General features: G+C 44.4%; 1 protein-coding gene across 1 annotated transcript in view; it reads left to right on the forward strand.

Annotated features, from left to right (window-relative positions):
* syngap1b (synaptic Ras GTPase activating protein 1b) overlaps positions 1 to 21,165 on the forward strand; it is a 104,516-nt gene that overhangs the window by 74,105 nt on the left and 9,246 nt on the right. The window contains 14 exon segments of the mRNA XM_044034307.1: positions 2,067 to 2,306; positions 3,279 to 3,614; positions 5,694 to 5,838; positions 7,051 to 7,195; positions 7,298 to 7,534; positions 7,855 to 8,056; positions 8,641 to 8,843; positions 9,528 to 9,729; positions 10,117 to 10,710; positions 11,697 to 12,167; positions 13,065 to 13,238; positions 14,532 to 14,743; positions 19,641 to 19,693; positions 19,696 to 19,712. Of these exon segments, the coding sequence (XP_043890242.1) occupies positions 2,067 to 2,306; positions 3,279 to 3,614; positions 5,694 to 5,838; positions 7,051 to 7,195; positions 7,298 to 7,534; positions 7,855 to 8,056; positions 8,641 to 8,843; positions 9,528 to 9,729; positions 10,117 to 10,710; positions 11,697 to 12,167; positions 13,065 to 13,238; positions 14,532 to 14,743; positions 19,641 to 19,693; positions 19,696 to 19,712 (3,231 nt within the window).

Raw genomic sequence — 21,165 nt, forward strand, 5'->3', positions numbered from 1 at the left:
GACAGGACTTGAAAGATTTCATACTTCTATGAAACTGTTCCATATCTGCTCTCTTGGTTATTATTATTATTATTATTATTATTATTAAAAAAAATAAAATAAGAGTGGACAGACATTCAGCACAGAAATGCAGCTTTGAAGCCAAGCACGGGCTAAAAAGTTATTAAGCCAGACTGAGATGAAACATCAGCCGAGCTGAAAGCTTCGTCCAGATGCTTGAGCTGCAGGGATCCTGGCTGAGTCACGGAGCTCCAAGGACTCCGCGTTGGGGGTGGGGGACTCTTCTCTCTACGCGCACAATACATCTGACAGCAGATGCATCGGCGGAGATAAGAGTCCACCGCGGAGGCGCGTCGTCCTCGCCGGACCCTTTGAAGAACCCCATCCTTGGGCTTTGATTGTTTGGGGTCTTTTCAAAGCGGCCACTCCACCCCGCGCCACTGTTTCATAAGATCTGTGTGTTCACAAAAAAACCACACAGAGACGAGGGAAGATGTTAACGCGATATATCAAGGCAGCGGCCTTCGAGCGCATGCTGATCCGTCTGCACCGCGTGTGCTCTGGCAAAATGAGCCACCAGATTGTCCCGGTTACTTTCAAACTCAGAGGTGTGGATTTAATTATGTCAACAAATGACTTAAAGTCCCCATGACATGAAAAATCAGCATTTTAATGATGAAATCGCAGATGTCGCTACGCCTTAGAACTCTTCTGTGTTCAGTTTTATCTGAGGTCATTGGAATTCCTCGCGTGACGTCGGAACGTTCCCTGAACTCAGATCAGCCTCACATGTAGAGCAGTGGTATCGACTGGTATTGCTAATTGCTAACAATGGCTAGCCAGAGATATGTTTGCGTCCCCCTTTTTTTTTTTTTTTTTTTTTTTTTCCAGACTTCCGAGTTCGGGTGAAAATGGAACGCAGCATCACGGCCCGCACACACACACACACACACACACACAAGATCGGAGCTAGGTCCTTGACTCCAAACGCAACCCGCGCGTTTTTGTGTTCATAACCAAAACACAACTTTGGGAAAAAGATGACATCATAGAATAGAATAGAATAGAATAGAATATACTTTATTAATCCCTTGCGGGAAATTCTTTCGTCACAGCGCTCCAGTGTGCCCAAGAATAAGTGAGAATAAACCTAAAAATAAAATTACAAAGTTAAAAGAATACAAATAAAATAAGAAAAATTTTTAATAAATTTACAAACCTGTTAGTTCCTGGATAATTCCCACTATCCAATTTTTCCGGTGTATTTCCGTGGCAGGGTTACGGCGCCACATACAGGCCTGGCATATATACTACAGTATAGTACTGTTCCTGCGTGGATAGCATCCAATCCAAGTGCTGGACGCTACGTAGCATTCGTGTGGCCATTTCCATCGCACCAAGAAGAAGACGCACGACTACACTACACTACACTACACTTTCATCCATGATAGTGAGCGATTCTATTCATTGCAGCGTTCTTTAACTCAGGATTTATCATCGTGTATGCGAGATAAAAACTTTTATTCACGGCAAAACATTTCTGTTTTCAAGAATTTGTGATGGAACAGCAGCGCCTTTTCTGTGCGTAGCCAACACGTGGAAGCCTTGTTTACGTCTGTAACCAATGATACATCAGACACACTCGATAGACTGTCTCCCACGTGTCGTAGCGCTGTTAGCTGATAAGTTAGCCGATGAGACTCTTTCTCGCAAATATGCAGAAGCTACTAGCGCTCCAAGAGCCGTGTCATGAGGACTTTAAGAACTTGCGTGTCGATTAGGGATGGAATAGTCGGAACAGGAGGCGAGCAGCAGGTTTTGTGATTGTGGTCAGGAAGTGTGCAGAAACATTACCGCCATCGTTTGTCCTCTGTCTTTGCAGCACATGTGCTTTGTGTGTTTGTATGTTACACACACACACACACACACTCACTGTCTCTGCTTCCATGTCTTGTTTTTCCTCTGTCCTCTGTCCTCTGTCTAACAAGTAACAAAAGAAGCATTTAATGAGTCCATACTTAAGATGCTCTTGACCTTTGTTTGACCCCGGCTCTGTCTCCTCGCAGGACAACAGTCGGAGAGTGGACAATGTGCTCAAACTGTGGATCATCGAGGCCCGCGAGCTTCCAGCCAAGAAGCGCTACTACTGCGAACTTTGTCTGGACGACATGTTGTACGCACGAACCACCAGCAAGCCCCGCACCGATACCGTGTTCTGGGGCGAGCACTTTGAATTCAACAACCTCCCAGCTGTCCGCAACCTACGCCTTCACCTTTACAAGGAGACGGACAAGAAGAGACGCAAGGTGATCCACAGAACTGGGATTATATCTAATATTTTCAAGCAACACTTTTCACGAAGCAGATAAAATAGGGCCGTAGGAAGCTGCCTGCTGATTGGCTACTGAGTTTTGGAGCGTCAGCTCAAAGGACCTGAACGAGACAAGACACCGGGCTTGGAGTCTCTGTCCGTCTGGAACTTGTCCCCCATCATCGCACATCCGACAAAATAATTCTAAGCATCTAACGTTTATAATCTGACAAACATTGGATGTTTCACGCGACTCCAAGCCTGGTCTACTTCCGGTCCCTAAGTGTATTTTCAAAGAATAAAATACAGTATTTTTGAACGATTAAATCAATATTTTATTTGCTTTTTAAAAAGTGTTGACACAAATCTCATTCCACAAGAGTAGGGAAAAAAAACAGCTTGAGTAAAAGTGAATTATTTTTTATGATAACGCTGTGAAATTAGATTTTATGAGGTTAAAAATACACAAACGGTAAAATAATTACGTTAAACCTCTCTGCTCCCCGTGACATCTATGCAACAGACGTTTCCCAATTTGGCCTGATGGAGTATCCGCAGCGACAAAGACACGAGGAAACATGCTGTCGGGGGGAGCGGTGACATGAAAACAAGTTATAGTGATGCAGCGCCGTCCACAAAGTGAAGAGAGTCCGCTCAAAAAGTGAAGTAAAGACGCCAGAAACAATCGTAACCATAAAAGAAGCAGTCACAGCCACGCTGTACATCAACAAGTCTATAAAACCCCTGCAGATGCAAAGTGTTTTGGTTGTTAAATTTATTTTATTTTAGAAAGTAAAGTCATTTTGAAAGCAAATATGATCACTTTATTCTAAGAGCCACCTAAATTCTAATTCATAACATAAAAACTCAAGTGATTCAGTGTTTTAAGGTTTAATTTACAACATGTTTATCTGTAATTGAATGGATATTGTGTTTGTTTGTTTGTTTTTTTTAACAATCCATAAAGGAAAAAAGCACATACTTAGGACTTGTAAGCATCCCCATCTCAAGCATCACCGGGCGTCAGTTTGTGGAGCAGTGGTACCCGGTCATCCAGCCCAGCGTCCTCACCAAAGGGGCCGGCGTCGGAGGAGGAAAGATCATCAACGCATCGCTACGCCTCAAGTCCCGCTTCCAGACCATGAACATCCTGCCCATGGAGCTGTACAAGGAGTTTGCCGAGTACGTCACCAACAACTACCGCACCCTGTGTGCCGTGCTGGAGCCCGTGCTGAGCGTCAAGAGCAAAGAGGAGGTGGCGTGCGCCCTCGTGCACATACTGCAGAGCACGGGGAAAGCTAAGGTACGGATACGTCGTCTCAATGTCTTTTTAAACGGGAACTAAACATTACATTACATTACATGTCAGACGCTTTTATCCAAAGCGACTTACAAAAGTGCATTTAAACATTTGGGTACAAATAAGAGCTAGAAGTAAGTAAGAGCTTCAAGTAGATCAAGCTATGAAGTGCTAGTCATAAGTGCGATGTACAATTTTTTTTTTTTTTTTTTTTGGCGTCTTAGTCGAGGTAGAGTCGGAAGAAATGTGTTTTTAGTCGGCGGCGGAAGATGTGAAGGCTTTCAGCTGTCCGGATGTCGATGGGGAGATCGTTCCACCATTTGGGAGCGAGGACAGTGAACAGTCTCGAGTTCTGCGAGTGCCTCTGCGATCCTCTCAATGAGGGGGCAGCGAGCCGGTTTGCCGATGCAGAGCGGAGTGGGCGGGCTGGGGTGTAGGTTTTGATCATGTCCTGGATGTAGGCTGGACCGGATCCGTTTGTAGCATGGAACGCAAGCACTAGAGTCTTGAAGCGGATGCGAGCAGCTACAGGAAGCCAGTGAAGGGAGCGGAGGAGCGGTGTAGTGTGGGAGAATTTTGGTAAGTTGAAGACCAGTCGAGCTGCTGCATTCTGGATGAGTTGCAGAGGTCGTATGGCACATGCAGGGAGACCAGCCAGGAGGGAGTGGCAGTAATCCAAGCGTGAGATGACAAGAGCCTGGACCAGAACCTGTGCCGCCTTCTGGGTTAGAAGAGGCCGTATCCTGTGGATGTTGTGCAACATGTATCTGCAAGATCTAGCTGTTGCAGCAATGTTGGCAGTGAGAGAGAGATGGTCATCATCTGTCACACCCAGGTTCCTTGCGGTATGAGAAGGAGTTACCACAGAGTTGTCGAGGGTGATGGTTACGTCTGTGGTGGGAGAGCCCTTTCCTGGGAGATAAAGAATCTCAGTCTTGTCGAGATTGAGTTTCAGGTGATTTCAGACATCCACTGAGAGATGTCAGTCAGACAAGTGGAGATCCGTTCTGCTACCTGTGTGTTGGAGCTGGGAAAAGAGAGAATGAGTTGGGTGTCATCGGCGTAGCTGTGATAGGAAAAACCATGAGAGCGAATAACCGAACCAAGAGTGTTGGTGTATAGAGAGAAGAGGAGAGGGCCCAAGACAGAACCCTGAGGGACCCCAGTAGCTAGAGGACAGGGTTCCGACACGGATCCTCTCCAGGTTACTCTGTATATTAAACCCGCCCGGTGCCTGATTTTGAGAAATGCCAAGAAGTGGCAGCGAGAGAGGGTGGGGAGCGGTGTAGGGGGCGTGGTCTGGGTGTGAAATCCAACTCCGAGTTGAGACTCTCAGTCTTTTCAGTGACGAAAGCTTGTACCAGTGACACAAGAGTGGACTGAGAACATTTGAATGCAGTAACTAGTGTTTGACCAGAGAGGGCAGTAGATGCAACATGTGTGATTTCAATACTTAACACTAAACTGTGAAGATTTGCACCTGGATCAACAAATAACTAGATACACATACTGGATTACACCTGGAAAAAAAGTGGTTTAGGGGTTTAGTTGCACTTTAACATCGAAGGGCTCGTACAATTTAGGAGAATCCACAAGTGTTTTGTGTCATATTGACCTTTTATCCACACATTTTGGCATTTTTAAAACACTCACTCACTCATCTTCTACCACTTTATCCTCCACATGAGGGTCACGGGTGCCAATCTCAGGTGACGAAAGGCGGGACACAACACCCTGGACACATCGCCAGTCCCATAAAAAACTTTGGTGGTTTTGGAACCACCTTTGTGTTGTCATATTTTACAGCCATTCCACAATCCTTTTGGGAAAATGATTATGTCTCATATACGTCTAACTAGTCAGAATATGTGTTCTTGATAATATGACATTGTAAATATTCATAAAGTAGCGTTCTGAACTTCTTCTGACCTGAGCCAAGTTAAATAACCTTGTTTCCCCCCGTGAAGCGATGTTTTCCAGGTCATAATTGATTCGTTTATCTTACGACGGCATCGAAACTGAATCTCCAAATTCTTCACAGTTTGTGACGTTGTTGATTTTTTTTCCTCCTTTGCTCGGCAGGATTTCCTCTCAGACATGGCGATGTGTGAGGTAGACAGATTCATCGACCGCGAACACCTTATCTTCAGAGAGAACACTCTGGCCACCAAAGCCATAGAAGAGTACCTCAAACTGATCGGACACAAGTACCTCAAGGATGCTATAGGTGAGTCTCCATAGCAACCTCAAATTCAGGAGATAAACTTTTTTGGAAGTTTTGGAAAAACCAAAACTTTTATTAAAGGTGAAAAAAAAAAAAATCCTTCCCCTGATACTATATTTCCCACTTTCATTTCACTGTGTGTGTGTGTGTGTGAGTGTTTTGGCTCAGTGACATAGTCTGGTTTGTTTGTGGGATTATTCCTCAGAGTCACACGTGTCTTTTTTTGCCCGATGTCTATGAAAATGAGACACAGCTCTCACAGGAATAGGGGAAGGAAAATAAAAAAGCTGCAGTTTTATTGATTCATTCCTTAAATTATGTGATAGAATGTCAATAATCTAATCTGTAGAGACCAGTCCCAGCGTAATCCAGCATCTGTAGATGATTTCATTTGGAAGTAAATCAAGATAATCTCAGTTTGTACAAATGAATTATTCATTCATGATACAGCAACTCACACACACACACAAATACACCGACAGTAAAAACATTATTTTGTTCCCACAAACAATCACGACGTCAGCCTCTATTTTATTTTCATTGGCGATTTAAAACATTGATTATTTTCTCCGTTAATCAATGTGTTGTTTCATCCATAAATTTTCAGAAAATGTTGGAAAGATGTCGATCAGTGTTTCCTAAAACCTCATAATGACGATTGATGACCTTAAAAGCCAAATGTACTCCATTTTAATGATTTATTTGTTTTACGGAGCAAAGAAACCAGGACAAATTGAATAAGATGAAAATCTGAGAAATGTATTAGAGTTATTAATTTAATTGTTAATTGACTATTTTTGACTGTTTTAATTCAAAATGATGGATTCATGTAGTAATCGATCAACTCAATTCATTTGAATACAGGGAGATCTTTATCCAATCTAATCTAATCTAATCTAATCTAATCTAATCTAATCTACTGCATGGATGTAATTACCAGGCCTTTCCAGGCTGTTTTTTTCCCATGAATAAATGACTTCACACTAAAAGTGCTTCGTATCAAAGTGACACACTGAATCCATCAATTACTCATTCATTCATTCATTCATTCATTAAGCTTCTGAACTGATTTTTGCTTCTTCAAACCATGAAATGTGATACCTGCGTTAACGTCGGGCTGTGTTTTGTTTATGAAGGCCATTGTTTATTAAAGGAAATAAATAAAAATGCGTCTTTATTCTTCACTGACTGCTCTTTAATGAACTATCATTAAAGGGGAGTTCATTAGGGCCTTGTATGAGTCGGAGGAAAATTGCGAAGTGGACCCCATGAGAATACCACCCTCCGTTCTCCCGGACCACCAAGCCAATCTCCGAATGTGCTGTGAGCTGGCACTCTGCAAGATTGTCAACTCCCAGTGGTGAGTGTTTTGTATTGAGTGTGTTTATTAAAGATTCACAAGGCGTCAGAGTCGGTTGAGGAAGGTTGAGAGTCTGCGGTTGGTTTTCCCTGTAACGTGCAGCGTTTTCCCCCGGGAGCTGAAGGAAGTGTTTGCCTCCTGGAGAGTCCGCTGCGCCGAGAGAGGTCGCGAGGACATCGCCGACCGCCTCATCAGCGGCTCCCTCTTTCTGCGCTTCCTGTGTCCCGCCATCATGTCCCCGTCGCTCTTCAACCTCACGCAGGAGTATCCCGACGAGCAGACGTCGCGCACGCTCACCCTCATCGCGAAGGTCGTGCAGAACCTGGCCAACTTCTCCAAGTCAGTTTGATCTCGTGTTGCTTTTACCGTACGCTTATTGGTGAGGTTTGGTGTTGCAGCTGGATTTTCCTCACCTGGAGAATCTATGTAGCTTTCAGTTAGTTTTGTCCTTGTGGACTTCTGTAAAAGCATGTGGGTCCAAAATGGACGCCTTTATATTGTTTTTTTTGTTCCTTTTCCACTTTAAAACCTTAAAATCCAAGTTTTTTAAGTGTTTTATTGTATTCACCGTTCCAAACCTGGCAGTTTGACTCTTTAAAGAAAAAGAAACTTAACATGTGGTGTGTTTACTCGCTGGTCTCTTCTGTTCTGTTTGGCAGGTTTGTCACTAAGGAGGAGTACATGTGCTTCATGAACGAGTTTTTAGAGATGGAGTGGGGCTCCATGCAGCAGTTCCTGTACGAGATCTCCAACCTGGACAGCGTCAGCAGCGCCGGAGGCTTCGAGGGCTACATCGACCTGGGCAGGGAGCTTTCCATACTGCACAGTCTCCTGTGGGAGGTCATGGCTCAGCTCAGCAAGGTAAACCCTGATCAACATTATACACAACGTAAACAACTTTCCCCCTGGAGTTATTATATTAGGACACTTTTTAAACACTGTATTTAACAGGTTTTTAGTGCATTTTTATTTAACTAGTGCAGAACACATGGACCCACAACGTCAGAATCAACGCTGCAGTGAGCCTTAGACGGTCAAACAGCACTTTGCATGTATAGATTTTGTCGTTGCATCATTTCTACAGGATCAAATTCCGTTTTTGCGACAATCATTAAATTAGCAGCATTTTAAGTGACGTTAAAATACACAAAAATAGAACAAAAATGCCGTTAGAACGGTAAATAGTCAAAGACAGACTTTAGAATAACCTTCTTTGCACTTTGAATCGCTGAATGAACGTCCGCTTTATTGTCAAATGAATTCACGCCACGCTACAGCTGTGTTTAAATCTCGTGTTGTTTCCATGCCGCACACAGGAAGTGAGGAGGAAAGAGGAAGCACAACAAACCCTGGACGTTCTGTAGTTCAGACGAGAGCAACTGGGCAGTAAAGGCTTGTTTTGGTCACTTACGGTAAAAATAATGTCTCTTTTTTTTTAAACGCAGGATGCCATCATCAAACTGGGTCCGTTGCCCCGCCTCCTGAATGACATCAGCATGGCCCTGCGTAACCCTCACTTGCAGAGGCAGCCCAGCCATCAGACAGACAGGGTCCCGGAGAGACAGGCCGACAGGCTGCTGTCACGGCCGAGCTTCAACAGAGGCATCTCGTCCGACTTTCAGAATCTCATGATGAGGGATCTGAACAGGTAGGACACGTCGCGTCTGTGCTCGCGCCCGTCACGACAAAAACATCTGGGATTTTAATATTTTAGCAAAGATGAGAGGAATCTAAAGTGAACAAATATGTGCGTCTCAAAAGCTGTCAGGTTTTACTTTTCCCTCAGCGAGCAGCCGCTGAACTAAACTCACTTCAGTTTTTTTACTTTACTTATTATTTAAAGTTACATGGCCATGCATAATTGGCTTATTGTTATTATTGTAGTGGCTTAAGTGACCTATGGCGTGTTTGTCTCTGACTCTGGCGTTCCAGTCAAAACATCCCAGTAGGAACTCTGAAATTCCAGCTACGACTACGACTGAAACTGGCAATTACAGTATTTTCACATTGTGATATTGATCGTTTTAGTAGAGTGATGGATCTTAACTGTCCAGTATGTAACGTATCAGGGGAAAAATTGAATATACTGTGTTTATCTAAGTGTATCTAAGGCCGTAGCCTGATCTTGTCAGACTTGGGGGTTTTTCCCTCTCTAGAAGAAAGAGGCCACCATAGTTACCTGATGGGACGTGGAAAAGGAGTGGCGAGAAGAGTGCTCATCATTAGATGTCACTGTTCAGAACCTCCAGCATGGAACATCTTGATTTAGATTTCAGTGCACCTGCCTCATCCGCGTGACTTTTTACGAGCCTTACTCACCGCTGTTTTCCAGCTCTATAGATATCACTCGCTTGCCTTCCCCTACCTCCACCGGAGGGGTCATGCCATCCCGCGGCCAGCTGAGTTTTCAGGACCGTGACCATCCTCATCGAGCGGCCTCCAAAGACATGTTCTATGTGTCCCGTCCTCCTCTGGCTCGATCCAGCCCGGCCTACTGCACGAGCAGCTCGGACATCACCGAACCAGACCCTAAGGTGAGTTTGACCACTCTGACTTGGGGGAATCAATCATCCCATCAACTAGGTTTAAGTAACCAAAGTGAATTTAGTATGACGTGCATGTTGAAGTCATACTTAATTGAATCTGTCATTCTCTGACCGAGGCTGTAGATTATCATGACATCTGCCTTTTTCCCACTGATTCACCTCGCAACTCATCCTAGCGGTATTTCCTGGGAAATACTTTGAGGCATTCCGATATCCAGGCCTCGCGGTAAAAACACCCGCACCACCCTCACCCATATCATCCGTGCCCACCTAACATAGCAAAAAAATAATAATACGGGGGCGCAGTGGCCTCTCATACCCGCTATTACCTAGGTGCTCAGTGTCAGTAAAAGCGTATCTATGATGGACCTCCAGGATTCCCGCATGAACAGCGTGTCTAACCTGCAGTCGGTGGACATGCTCAACTCCTCCCAGGCCTCCATCGCTGGCATGGGCAGCTTCGGAGGGCTGAGCAGCGGAGGCGGTGGCGGCCTGGGGTCGGGCCTGAGCAGCCAGCTGCGGGCCGGTGGGAGGTTGTCAGCTGGCTCTGGCGGCTCCAGCATGTCGGGCGGCCTTCGGCTGAGCCAGCTGAGCCAGATGGGCACCACCACCGACTCGCTATCCCAGCAGCAGCAACAGCAGGCCGCCGCCATGCGCTACCCGCTTTCCTTCCAGAATCCCCTCTTTCATCTGGCGACCGCTGACGGGCCCCAACAGCAACAGCTCCATCACCAGCACAGCCGGGCCCAACCCACCGCGCCCCTGCTCCTGGCCCCAGAGCCCGAGCCCTCCCACCAGGGCTACATCCCACAGTTCGCCCACGGGGGGTTCTCTCGCAGCGAGGACCTGTCCACCCTCAGGACCAGGGACGGTCACCTGGGTCAACCCAGCATCATCCACTCACACAGCTACAGCGATGACTACAGCAGGGCTGAATATGGACGCAGGCAGATGTCCATGCACGTGCAGGTAAACGTGAGTTCCCTGTATTCTGTGTTTACTGTGAATAAAAAAAAAATGGAAGGTTGTCCATTGTTGTCAAATCTGGCAAAAGAGGATGATTTAAAAGTTGAGTCCTGGAAAAAATTGATAACAAGCATTTTTTCCAATGGCCACCACACACCTTTCAAGTGCCCCCCCTTGCCTTTCTCCCTACAGTTTTTTTTGTGTGTAGAAAAGTTAACTTTAACTTTTCACTTGCTTATGTCACACTCAATCGCCCAGGCAGCCATTCAAATCAAGAAAGAGACCGGCTTTACCATCTCTGCTTTCTTGTATGGGTCCCCCCACCTTATCAAGAAAATTAAGCTCAAGCAAGAGCTCATTGTTGTCGCCTTATTATTTACATTTCATTGCCCACTTGTGTGTGTGCAGCCCAGCTCCACATGCACACAAGGTGCACCATACTTTTTCCCTCTCTGGCTTCTCTGAGTGTGCGATGTACAGTATGTGTGATCCCATCCCTGATCGATAATCTCAGCTCATGTTTTAAAGTGACTTTGAATGATTAATTGTGTTGTCTGATGAGCCTCTGCACCTCCATAGATCACTTAAAACTGTAGTGCATAACGTTTAAATGTAAATTACATAGGGGCGTTTAGATCTTGTGTCGCCCGGTGACGTTCTCGCACTGCGCACAGGAAGTGCGACTGTAAGCGGAAGTGAATTCTGCTGCTCAGAAAACCCGATCATTCAGCCGTTTGATAGGATAAACACTTCTTGTCCCCGTCCACTTCTGTGATGCTGCTGATAGTATTGCCTGACAGAGCTTGTTTTCAGGTGAACCAACGCAGCATCCAACTCATTTTTAAAGACCAAACAGAAGCAAACAACATAAATCCCCTCTGGTTGTGCACTGCAGCTTTAAATCTAATGTCTCTGGTACCTTATCTAACACACCCATGTTGCATCATCTGCTCCATTTCACTCCATTTTGTGTTTGCTTTATTTTGAAGGACAACCTCCAACAGCAGCAGATGATGGGCATGACGTCCCAGACTGGAACCTCCCACTCTTCCTTGGCCACCACGCCCCCCTCCACAGTCCAACCCGTGCGCCAGAGTTCTGTTGCCCCGCCTCCCACTCAACGCGTCAAATCCCAGACCTCCCACCAGCTGTCCGTGAGCGCCGCTGCCGCTCCCGTCGCTCCGGCTAAAACGCGACCGCAGAGCGGGAACCTCCTCCAGTCGCCGGAGACCGGCTACGGCGGCAGGCAGCAGCAGCAGCAGCAGCATCAGCAGCAGCAGCACGGGCCCCGACAGCTGTCCGTAAAAGACAACACTGCCCCGGGTCTGCCCCACCAGCAGAGCTCCGTCAGGGAAAGCCAGAGTCCGCAGGGAACCACCAGTCAGAGCACTCAACAGTCCCCGCAGCAGCAGTCTCAGCAACAGCAGCAGCACCTTCTCAAACCCACCATGAGCAAACAGGTAACGTCTGCGGCCGACAGGTTCCTTCATTCTTCTGTGCGGTTGCCAAAGATTTCTGCTTACTTCCAGGTTCAAAAGTGAAGCCGAAATTGATCCGTAATGTCAGAGTTGACGTCTAAACCAGTGGTTCTCAAACCTTTTATACCAACTGCCACCTGGAAAAGTATCGAGCTCAAAACGTTAAAATGCAGTGGTGGAAATAGTTTGAGCCAAGTCAGCTACAGACTTTTCACAGGTGGCAGATTTACTCCCAATAAGATCATTTGCTCCCTCATCCTGACCAATGATTATTTTATGTTCGTTTTCTACACACTCCGGTCAACGTTCCTCAGCTCCACCCTTCAGTTGAACAGTATTTCCATCAGAGGAAGCTCGCGTATCGCAGTTTAAGATCCAAACCGTTAGTTTCAGGTCTTCTCCAATAGAACATGATGTCCATCCATCCATTTTGTGGTGGGGTAAACACATATAGAGACAAACAGCCATTCACTCTCACTCCTACGGTCGATTTAAAGTGTCCGGTTTGTGGGAGGAAGCCGGAGAACCCGGAGAAAACCCACACACACACACAGGGTCCGGGTCTTCTTGCTCAAAGGCAAGAGTGCTAACCCCTGCACCAACCGTGTGGCCAGTACATGATATCAATTTTGTAAAATTAGGTTCACATTTAGAGGAGAAAAGACGATAAAGTATGAGTGGACACCAGTGTGATCGATAGCTTGAATCTTCAGATTAGTGGAAGACTATACGTCCACTTTTTATATAACAGTCCATAATCCCAGAGGGCGCCAGCAAGTGTCAAACTCTACAAACTGAAAGTTTCTCATTAGTAAGACTTGACTTTTAAGAACTCATGTTCTGGTATATTCAGTGCGTGTGCTGGCCTTTTCTTCCCAGGGTTCCCAGTCTCCATCCACCCTCAATCCCCCGACCCCAGCCAACGAGCGCACAGTGGCGTGGGTGTCCAACATGCCTCATCTGTCCGCTGACATTGAAAGTTCTCGCATTGACCGTGAAGAGTTCAAGCTGAAGGAGTACTCCAAGAGCATGGATGAGTCACGCATGGACAGGGTAGGTACTTTTATTTATTTCTTTTAAAAGAGAAACTTCTCGACGCAGGAATGCTGAGTCATGTGTGCGACTGCCGAGCAGATGGCGCTCAGATCTGCGCCCATCGCGGAAGTCCAGAGGTCGCAATTAGTGTGGAAGATAACCACCTGCCAAATATTCATAAACCTTCACTGTGTTTGCGACGTTCGCTGCGCCTCGGTCGTCCTGAGTTTGAGTGTTTGGAAAGTGTTTGCTTCTTTCTTGTTGAGAGCGTCTGTGAGGATTCAGAATAACTCATTCCACCAACCAGTGAGGCCACTAAAGGTCTCTCTGTACTCTGCAACTGCATTCTCTTCTAATCCAGAATACTGTATGATGTTAGGCTTTTTTTAACTGATCCTGGTTTTGAGGAAAAAGAAACAAAGGGATTTTGTTGTTATTTAAAATTATGTATTTTATTTTATTTAACAATGACATTTTCTGTTGAGAAAGTAGAGAAGAGAACGTTGGAGCAAAGAGAAAGTTGATGCGTCTAATGAACTGCAATCTATGATAAATTTGTCATAATCTCTAGAGATTATTTCATAGATAAATGATTGCCATAGACTGCACATGTTTCAGGTGTAAACCAGTGTTTAATGTCTTAGTCATATTATTTGCTGATCCAGTGTGAAATATTTAAATCTAACATGTCGTGATAAAAAAAGAAAATCGGTGCATCTACTGCCCTCCCTGGTCAAACACCCGCTACTGCAGTCAAATTTTGACATTGGCTTCCTCGGTGCAAATTAATCCCTTGATTCTTACTTTTTTTTCCCTAAAAATTCTCACTTTATTCTCAGAAATCGGAATTTAATCCCACAATTTTTACTAAGAATTCTGACTTTAATCCCACAATTTTTACCTTTTTTCTAAGAATTCTCACTTTATTCTCAGAAATCTGACTTTAATCCCGCAATTTTTACTTTTTTTCTAAGAATTCTGACTTTAATCCCACGATTTTTACTTTTTTTCTAAGAATTCTCACTTTAATCCCACAATTTTTATTCTCAAAATTCTGACTTTTTTCTGACTGAACACAAAATCCTGACTCATTTTTTCTCTCCTCTAACTATCAACACAGATGTTTTCCTCAAACTTTTAAACAGTAAAAAGAAAAGTGATATAGAATGAGGTCGAGCAGACAGACAGACAAACGAGGGGAACCGAGCAGATGACGCCTGAGAATGAAGAGAAAAACATGACTTAGGTGCTGAGGTTTTGTGCATGAACTGACCTTTAATCCAGATTTTCCTAATCCTGCCTCTTCCTCAGGTACGCGAGTACGAGGAGGAGATCAACTCCCTGAAGGAGCGCCTGATCATGTCCCACAGGAAGCTGGAGGAGTACGAGCGCAGGCTGCTGACGCAGGAGCAGCAGACCAACAAGATCCTGCTGCAGTACCAGAATCGCCTGGACGACAGCGAGCGGAAGCTACGGCAACAGCAAGTGGAGAAAGACTCCCAAATTAAAGGAATAATTAACAGGTAAATGGAGGCTGTGGTTGGGATGGAGGGCAGAAGTCTCTTTATTTTATTTATCATGACACCTAGTGGTGAATAATAGACATGCATGAGTTTTTCTTCCATTATTACTAAGTGGAAGTGACATAATCTCACAGGTGAAGATTCAGTTGGATTATTCTGTTAAACGACATTAGTTGCGGGGGCTGCCACTCATTATTTCACACTAACCTTGACATGACGAACCAGAATTATTGAGTCTTCGCGATTCTTGTTTCTACGGAGCAGCAAAAAACGGTGAAAATATTCACCGTTTAGTCGACAGTTAATTTAGCAGTCGGTGAATCATTGCAGCCCCGGATGAGTTTGTTCCCGAAAGATTAGGACTCGACCGAGCAGAGGTTGTTCTCGTGCAGGAGGTTGGTTTCAGTTTCATGAAGGACTTCAGCCCCCGGGAGTCAGGCAGGCAGCTGTCAAAGCTGCAGACGTGTGACCAGTGACAAATGAAATGATGTTGGTCCAAAGGAGATGTCCGATTGTCGTCTACTCGCTCTCACGTTTGCGATCACGCCGCTTGTGTGAAACTGAAATGGCGCGGTTTCATTCATCGATGGTATCTCAGATGTTTTGAGGCATGAAGACCAAATGTTTTGCTTGTGTTTGTGAGTTTTTTGGTTGTTGTTTTTTTTTTTTAATGTTTGACTGCTGCTTAGATTTATTCATTTTCTTTTGTGGAAAGAGTTCAGCTAAAAAAAGACTCTGTGAGGCAAACTGTTTCCTAGTGTGTGTGTGTGTGTGTGTGTGTGTGTGGTCTTTCAAACTGAAAGGGTGGATGTCTGTGACAGAGATTATTGCCACTTCTAATCCACTCCAGGAAAGAAGACATGGAATGAAGACAGAGACAGTCCTGCTCGTCTTTTACGGGGAAACATCTAGAACGGCCGAGCCACATTGTACTGTATATAAAACCATCATCACTTAAGGCCCCGCCCGTCCATGTCTCTGTGCCGCTGCACTTTTTCTTTTTCTTCTTTCTTTTTTTCTAATGGACAAAGCGCTTTGCTTTTAACCAGATCTCGTGGTCACCGGAGGTGAATCCACTCAGAATAATTTTCCAGTCAACTCTCCCACGAGGTTACACTGTAAAAGCACAAGGAGGAGGAGTCAAACTTTTTTATTTAGCTTGATTTTATGGGTTTTTTTCTCCTCGGACCTTCAGGCACAGGACTGCAGAGGATTTTTTATTAGATCTTCCATTTAAAATCCAAGAGAAGCGTGGAGGGACGCTGATTCTGCACAGTGATCACATGGACCAGTAGATCTCTACACTCTTTTTCTACGCCTCTTAGATACATGATGATGCTTTGGTGTTAAAAAAAAAAAAAAGAAAAGAAAGAAAAAGGGTCACAGACAAAGCTTCAATCAGTCTGTGAGTGATGAAGAGTCATTTAGTGACTGAGTCAAAGCACTTATTGATTATTAAGAACGAGGGGAATGAAAATCTGTGTGTGTGTGTGTGTGTGTGCGTGAGCGTGTCGGGGACACTGGCGCGTTCTCCGAGGCTTACGCTCGTAGCTCGCGAGACTCTCGTGCCCCGCCCACACGAGGATGAACTTAAGTAGCAGACGCCGACGCTTCCGACAAAGTCTCACTGAGCCCAGGCCGCAGTTTTAGACGTCGTCTGAATCCAAGACGTGGGTCGTTCTGGATCCGACGACAAACCAGAGCCTTATAGGTGCTTTTTTTTTTTTTCTTTTCATCCTCAATTAATGTTTATTTGACCAGTTTTTCTTTTCTTTTCCATTCAAATCTGTTACTTGATGCAAGTGCAAGCTCAGGTTCTGCAACACGGGAGCGACGCTGAATCCCTGACTCCTGCACAGGCTTGAAAAAAAAAAGAAAAAATCTCCTTTTTATCTGCAGAACTAAAACACTTAGCATCACGTTTCAAGTGTCAGGAGATTTCTTTTTCCTTTCAGAGAAGCCTTAATGCTGCGTGCATAAACATTAAAGTCACTTCTTCTTCTTTTTTTTAACTCAACAATCTAATTTAAACCAAAGCCAAATGTCAAGTTTAGGTCACGCTTAGTTAAATCCACTGAAAACACTTTACCTGTAGCACTTTCCTTTAGGGCTCTGATCCCATTAGATTAGTAATCCTGTTAGTCGGCTGCAGGCTTCCTATTTTTTAAATGTATTCTATTTATTTTTGGTTAAAACAAATATAAATTTATCGTCCCGGAGCTTTTTTTCCTCGCTGTGAACCGAGTGACACGTTTGAAAATAAAAAAATATGAATAAAAAAAATCAATGATTGAATTGATTGTACCTGACATAGTAATAATTTATTTTTAACTATAATCCATAGCATATTCTATAGGTCTGTGATGCAAGAGCCATAACAATAATAATAATAATAATATATAAAATAAATAAATCTATCTATCTATATATATATATATATATATGTATGAGTTCTATTCAGAGTGAGATTTTAACTATTTTAACCTTGCAATAGCAAACTTTTAAGCAGGGCAAGCGCAATAATAGCTACAATATGTCGACACCTGCGTTTAATGTACATAAAGTGACTTCCTGCTGAAACCTTTCTACCTGGTGCCGTCCACAGTACGAAAACAGAGGGAAATAAAACACTGGGGATACGAAAAAGTACACAGAAAAAAAAAAGAAGAAATAAATAAAAGAGAGACAAGGTGTGACAAAAAACAGTGTGTGTGCTTAAGTTGTTTCTTTTGGCTTTCTCTGTACGGTGTTTGTGATTTTTCTCTGCATTTTGAACTGAAAGACTGCAATGGATGTGTATTCTCATTATTAGCATCATTATTATCATTATTATTATTATTCTTATCTATTCATTCAAGCGAGAAATCTTGCACCTGTACGATTTTATTTCCATTTTCTTTTGCTGTACATGCTCGCTCCGTCATTGGTGGTGTTCCAGTGACGTGGTGATGGGATAATAGTTAGTCAGAACTTATGCAGTCACCGTATACGCGGGTTTTTTTTTTAAATCTCATTATTACCATGACGATTAAAAAGGGCAACTCTATTGTTACTACTATGATCACTTTTCTTTGTTTGTCTGACTTTTCAGAGCTATCGATAATATTCTGGTGTCAGTATATATCTGCCTCTCTTTTGTAGCAAGAGTATATTGATATAGGCAAAATGTTTCAATCTTGCAAATGAAATCAAAGTGGTGATGAGTTGTGGCTTTGATTTGTGTGCGTGCGTGTGTGTGCGCGTGCGTGTGTGTGTGTGTAACATGGCTTGTAGCAACAGCCAAGGTGTTTTTAAATTCACTTTACACAAACCTGTGTCAATCCGTTGCAAATAACTCTCGGTTTGTTTCAAGCACAACAGGATCGGGTTTAACACGGTCACACGGTGGTGATGGGGGGGGGTTTGGGGTTGAGTTTTTGCCGCTGTGGTTTGACGCAGGTCTGTTCACCTTCCGTTGGGCTTGAGCATGAACTCTTTACATCCTCTCTGTCTGTGTAGCAGAAATATTCCGACCTCGTGACCTCACGTTGGTCGACGACACACGCGTTGTTGGGGTTTTTTTTTTTTGGAACCGTGATTACGTACGACTTGACCTCAGAAGCACACTACTTGAAGTACAACAACAACAACAACAACAACCACAACAAACATGTTATTTTACTCCGCCCCCACCACCCTCTTCTCTTTGTAACACATCACCCACATGAATCATCGTCTGCCTTTTGAAGTCATGTCAAGACTTAATGCTGTAAACCCATGTTACATTCCATTGTTCTCCTGGGACAGTGCTAATATTTCTGTCTGTGCTTTTGACTGATTCTTTTCTTTCTCCCTCTCTTTTTCTTTTCCTCTTCTCTATCTCTCTTCCTCTCTTTCTTCTTCTTCTTCTTTTGTAAAAACGACACTGTACATTATTTATGGAATAAAACATCCAAACACTTATGTTTGAAACTTCACCTGTGGATTTTTCCTTCTTTATTGTCAAACATGTGCCTGTATGTGTGTGTGTGTGTGTGTGTGTGTGTCTCTGTGCGCTAAAATAAAATGTGAAGTGGAGGCAACACAACATGACTCATCAAAATTCATGATTCATCACAAAAACAAACAAAAATAAATCCTAAATTGGCCGAGAGTCTTAAAGCTGCGGTCAGTGATATCTTCTTTTGGCTAGGACCGCCTCTTTGTGGAGTCCTGGCTCCTGATTGGATAAAGTGTCCGAGGTCACGGATAGCTGTTGGAATATCGGGATATTTATCACTCCCAAACAAATCGCAAGGGTGTTTATTCTTCCTTATTTATTTATTTATTTACACCACCATTACACTGCAGCACCGGCTGTGTGACTGCCGGATGTGACCGCCTCCTCCCGCAGATGGAAAAATCCCGATAGTGATCACGAGAACCCGCGCTGACGCTGGCTCGCGATACGGCGAGTCTTTGAACGCGCCGGAGTCAAAGGATTGCCCACCGCGGAGCCTCGCTCACGTCCACGTTGCGTAACGTGGGCAATAATTCCCCGGGGAGGGACTGGGATCACTTTCTGAAGCGTTCACTTCAAGTAAGCGGGGATAATTGCCCAGAGTTGAGACGTAATCGCTCTTTGAAAGCACCTTCAAAATGGAGGCAAATGTCTTTTAATGAATTCGAGGGGTGGGGTGTGTGTGTGTGTGTGTGTGGGGGTCTGAAAAGATAAAAGCTAAGCCTGTGAAAATGACAGTAGCAGCTGGATTAGGATTTGAGATGCAGGTAAAGAGCATCTCATCAGCTGTTGAGCCAGATGTTGCACATGCATCTGCTCAACTTCTTGTCAAGTATCATCTTGAATTCATTATACCCCTTTCTTTCCCCCACCCAATCCCTCCCTCCCTCCCTCTCTCTCTCTCTCTCTGCTTCCAAGACTCATGGCTGTGGAGGATGAGTTAAGGGGAGGACCCGTGATTGAGCCAAAACCAGGATTTTCCCCGATCAGGTCTGTGAGACTCTTTCTTCTCTCGTCGAGTCCACAGATGCCTGTGCTCTCTCCCCCACCCCTCTGCCTCCCCCACCCCCCCTGTTATGATTTTGTCTGCTGTGTGTATGTGGTCCCTCTGGTTGTCCTGCCCGGTCCCTGACCCGCCCGTGTTTGGGTTTGACTCCCACTTTGACCTGAGAGCGCTTGGAGATGGGAGGATGCCGCGGTTTCCGTTCCGCAGGGTTTGTGCGCGCGGGTGTGTTTCCAGAGATCTCGTGCATTTGTTATTGAACAGCTGAGGCCCAACTCTTCCTTTAGTCTTCTTCTTCTTCTTCTCCATCTTCTTCTTCTTCAACAGTTGAAGGTGCCCTATGGCTTTCCCAACCACTGGGTTAGCGTTAGCTTCAATAGTTGTGTTTCCATTACAGCTTTCTCTTAATCAAAGCGACAACTGCTACATGCGGGTGTTTCTATTTGCATACGAGCCGTCACTTTCGTAAAACTCTAGTTTGAGGAGGACGGACGATAAACTTCTGAAAAAACGCCTCATTGGGAGCGTAAGAGCGTTTCAGCGATATTTGGGTCGTTTTTCGTCCCAAATACCCAAAAAAATAGTTTTTTTTATTGCGATATTTAGCTTTTTTATGGAACACGACGAGTGTTTCCCGTACGAAATGAACGAAGAGCGCATGAAAGTCCGTCGTCATGGCGACGAAAAAACTGACTAAAAGGTTTGCACCGATCGGCAGATATTCTCGCGTTGCGATCATTTTGACGCTTTAAACACTTCCAAACTCAAATAATCCTCTTGATTCTTTTGCCGATAATCATCACGGACACTGGTTGGAAGCGCTCAGTACACGTTTAAAGTAAAAGTGACGTTATCGTTAAGTTTGGAATCTGTGGGTAATCAGATTAACGAACCCAACAGTTTGCCTCGTTATAGGAAATGATAGCAAAGTGACATAAACACTGACCTTGTCAGGATCAGTAGTCCTTGTGGAGACCTAAACCTGGTCCTAATGAGGCAGAATCTCAAGTCTGAGGAACCGGTGAAGTGAATTCTGGTTAGGTTAAGGTCAGAGTTGGGAGTTAATATGGGTTTCGTCCATGAAATAAATCTATAATTACATCCCCACCATGTTTTTGATCAACTAAACAGGAAGTAGGGTTGCCGTAGTTACGCCGTGGAACCACAGGCTCATTGAAATCTGAATAATATACATCAAAACTACAGGATTTCTCCTCCTTTAATGACACCACATATGAGGGTCTTTTTTCTTTTTTGCCGTTCCTCGCCTTTAAAAACTCTAATTTCACATCACACTGTTGCCCCCACTTCAAATATAGCGTCTGACGTTTGGTCTCCCCCGTGAATTCTCCCTCTGCTTAATTACACGAACTACGAGAGACAAACCATCGTCCGCGGCGGATGTATTTCCAGTCACGTCGTCACAAAGCAGCGGTGAGC

Source organism: Solea senegalensis, linkage group LG9 (genome assembly GCF_019176455.1).
Source record: "Solea senegalensis isolate Sse05_10M linkage group LG9, IFAPA_SoseM_1, whole genome shotgun sequence".
NCBI lineage: Eukaryota > Metazoa > Chordata > Actinopteri > Pleuronectiformes > Soleidae > Solea > Solea senegalensis.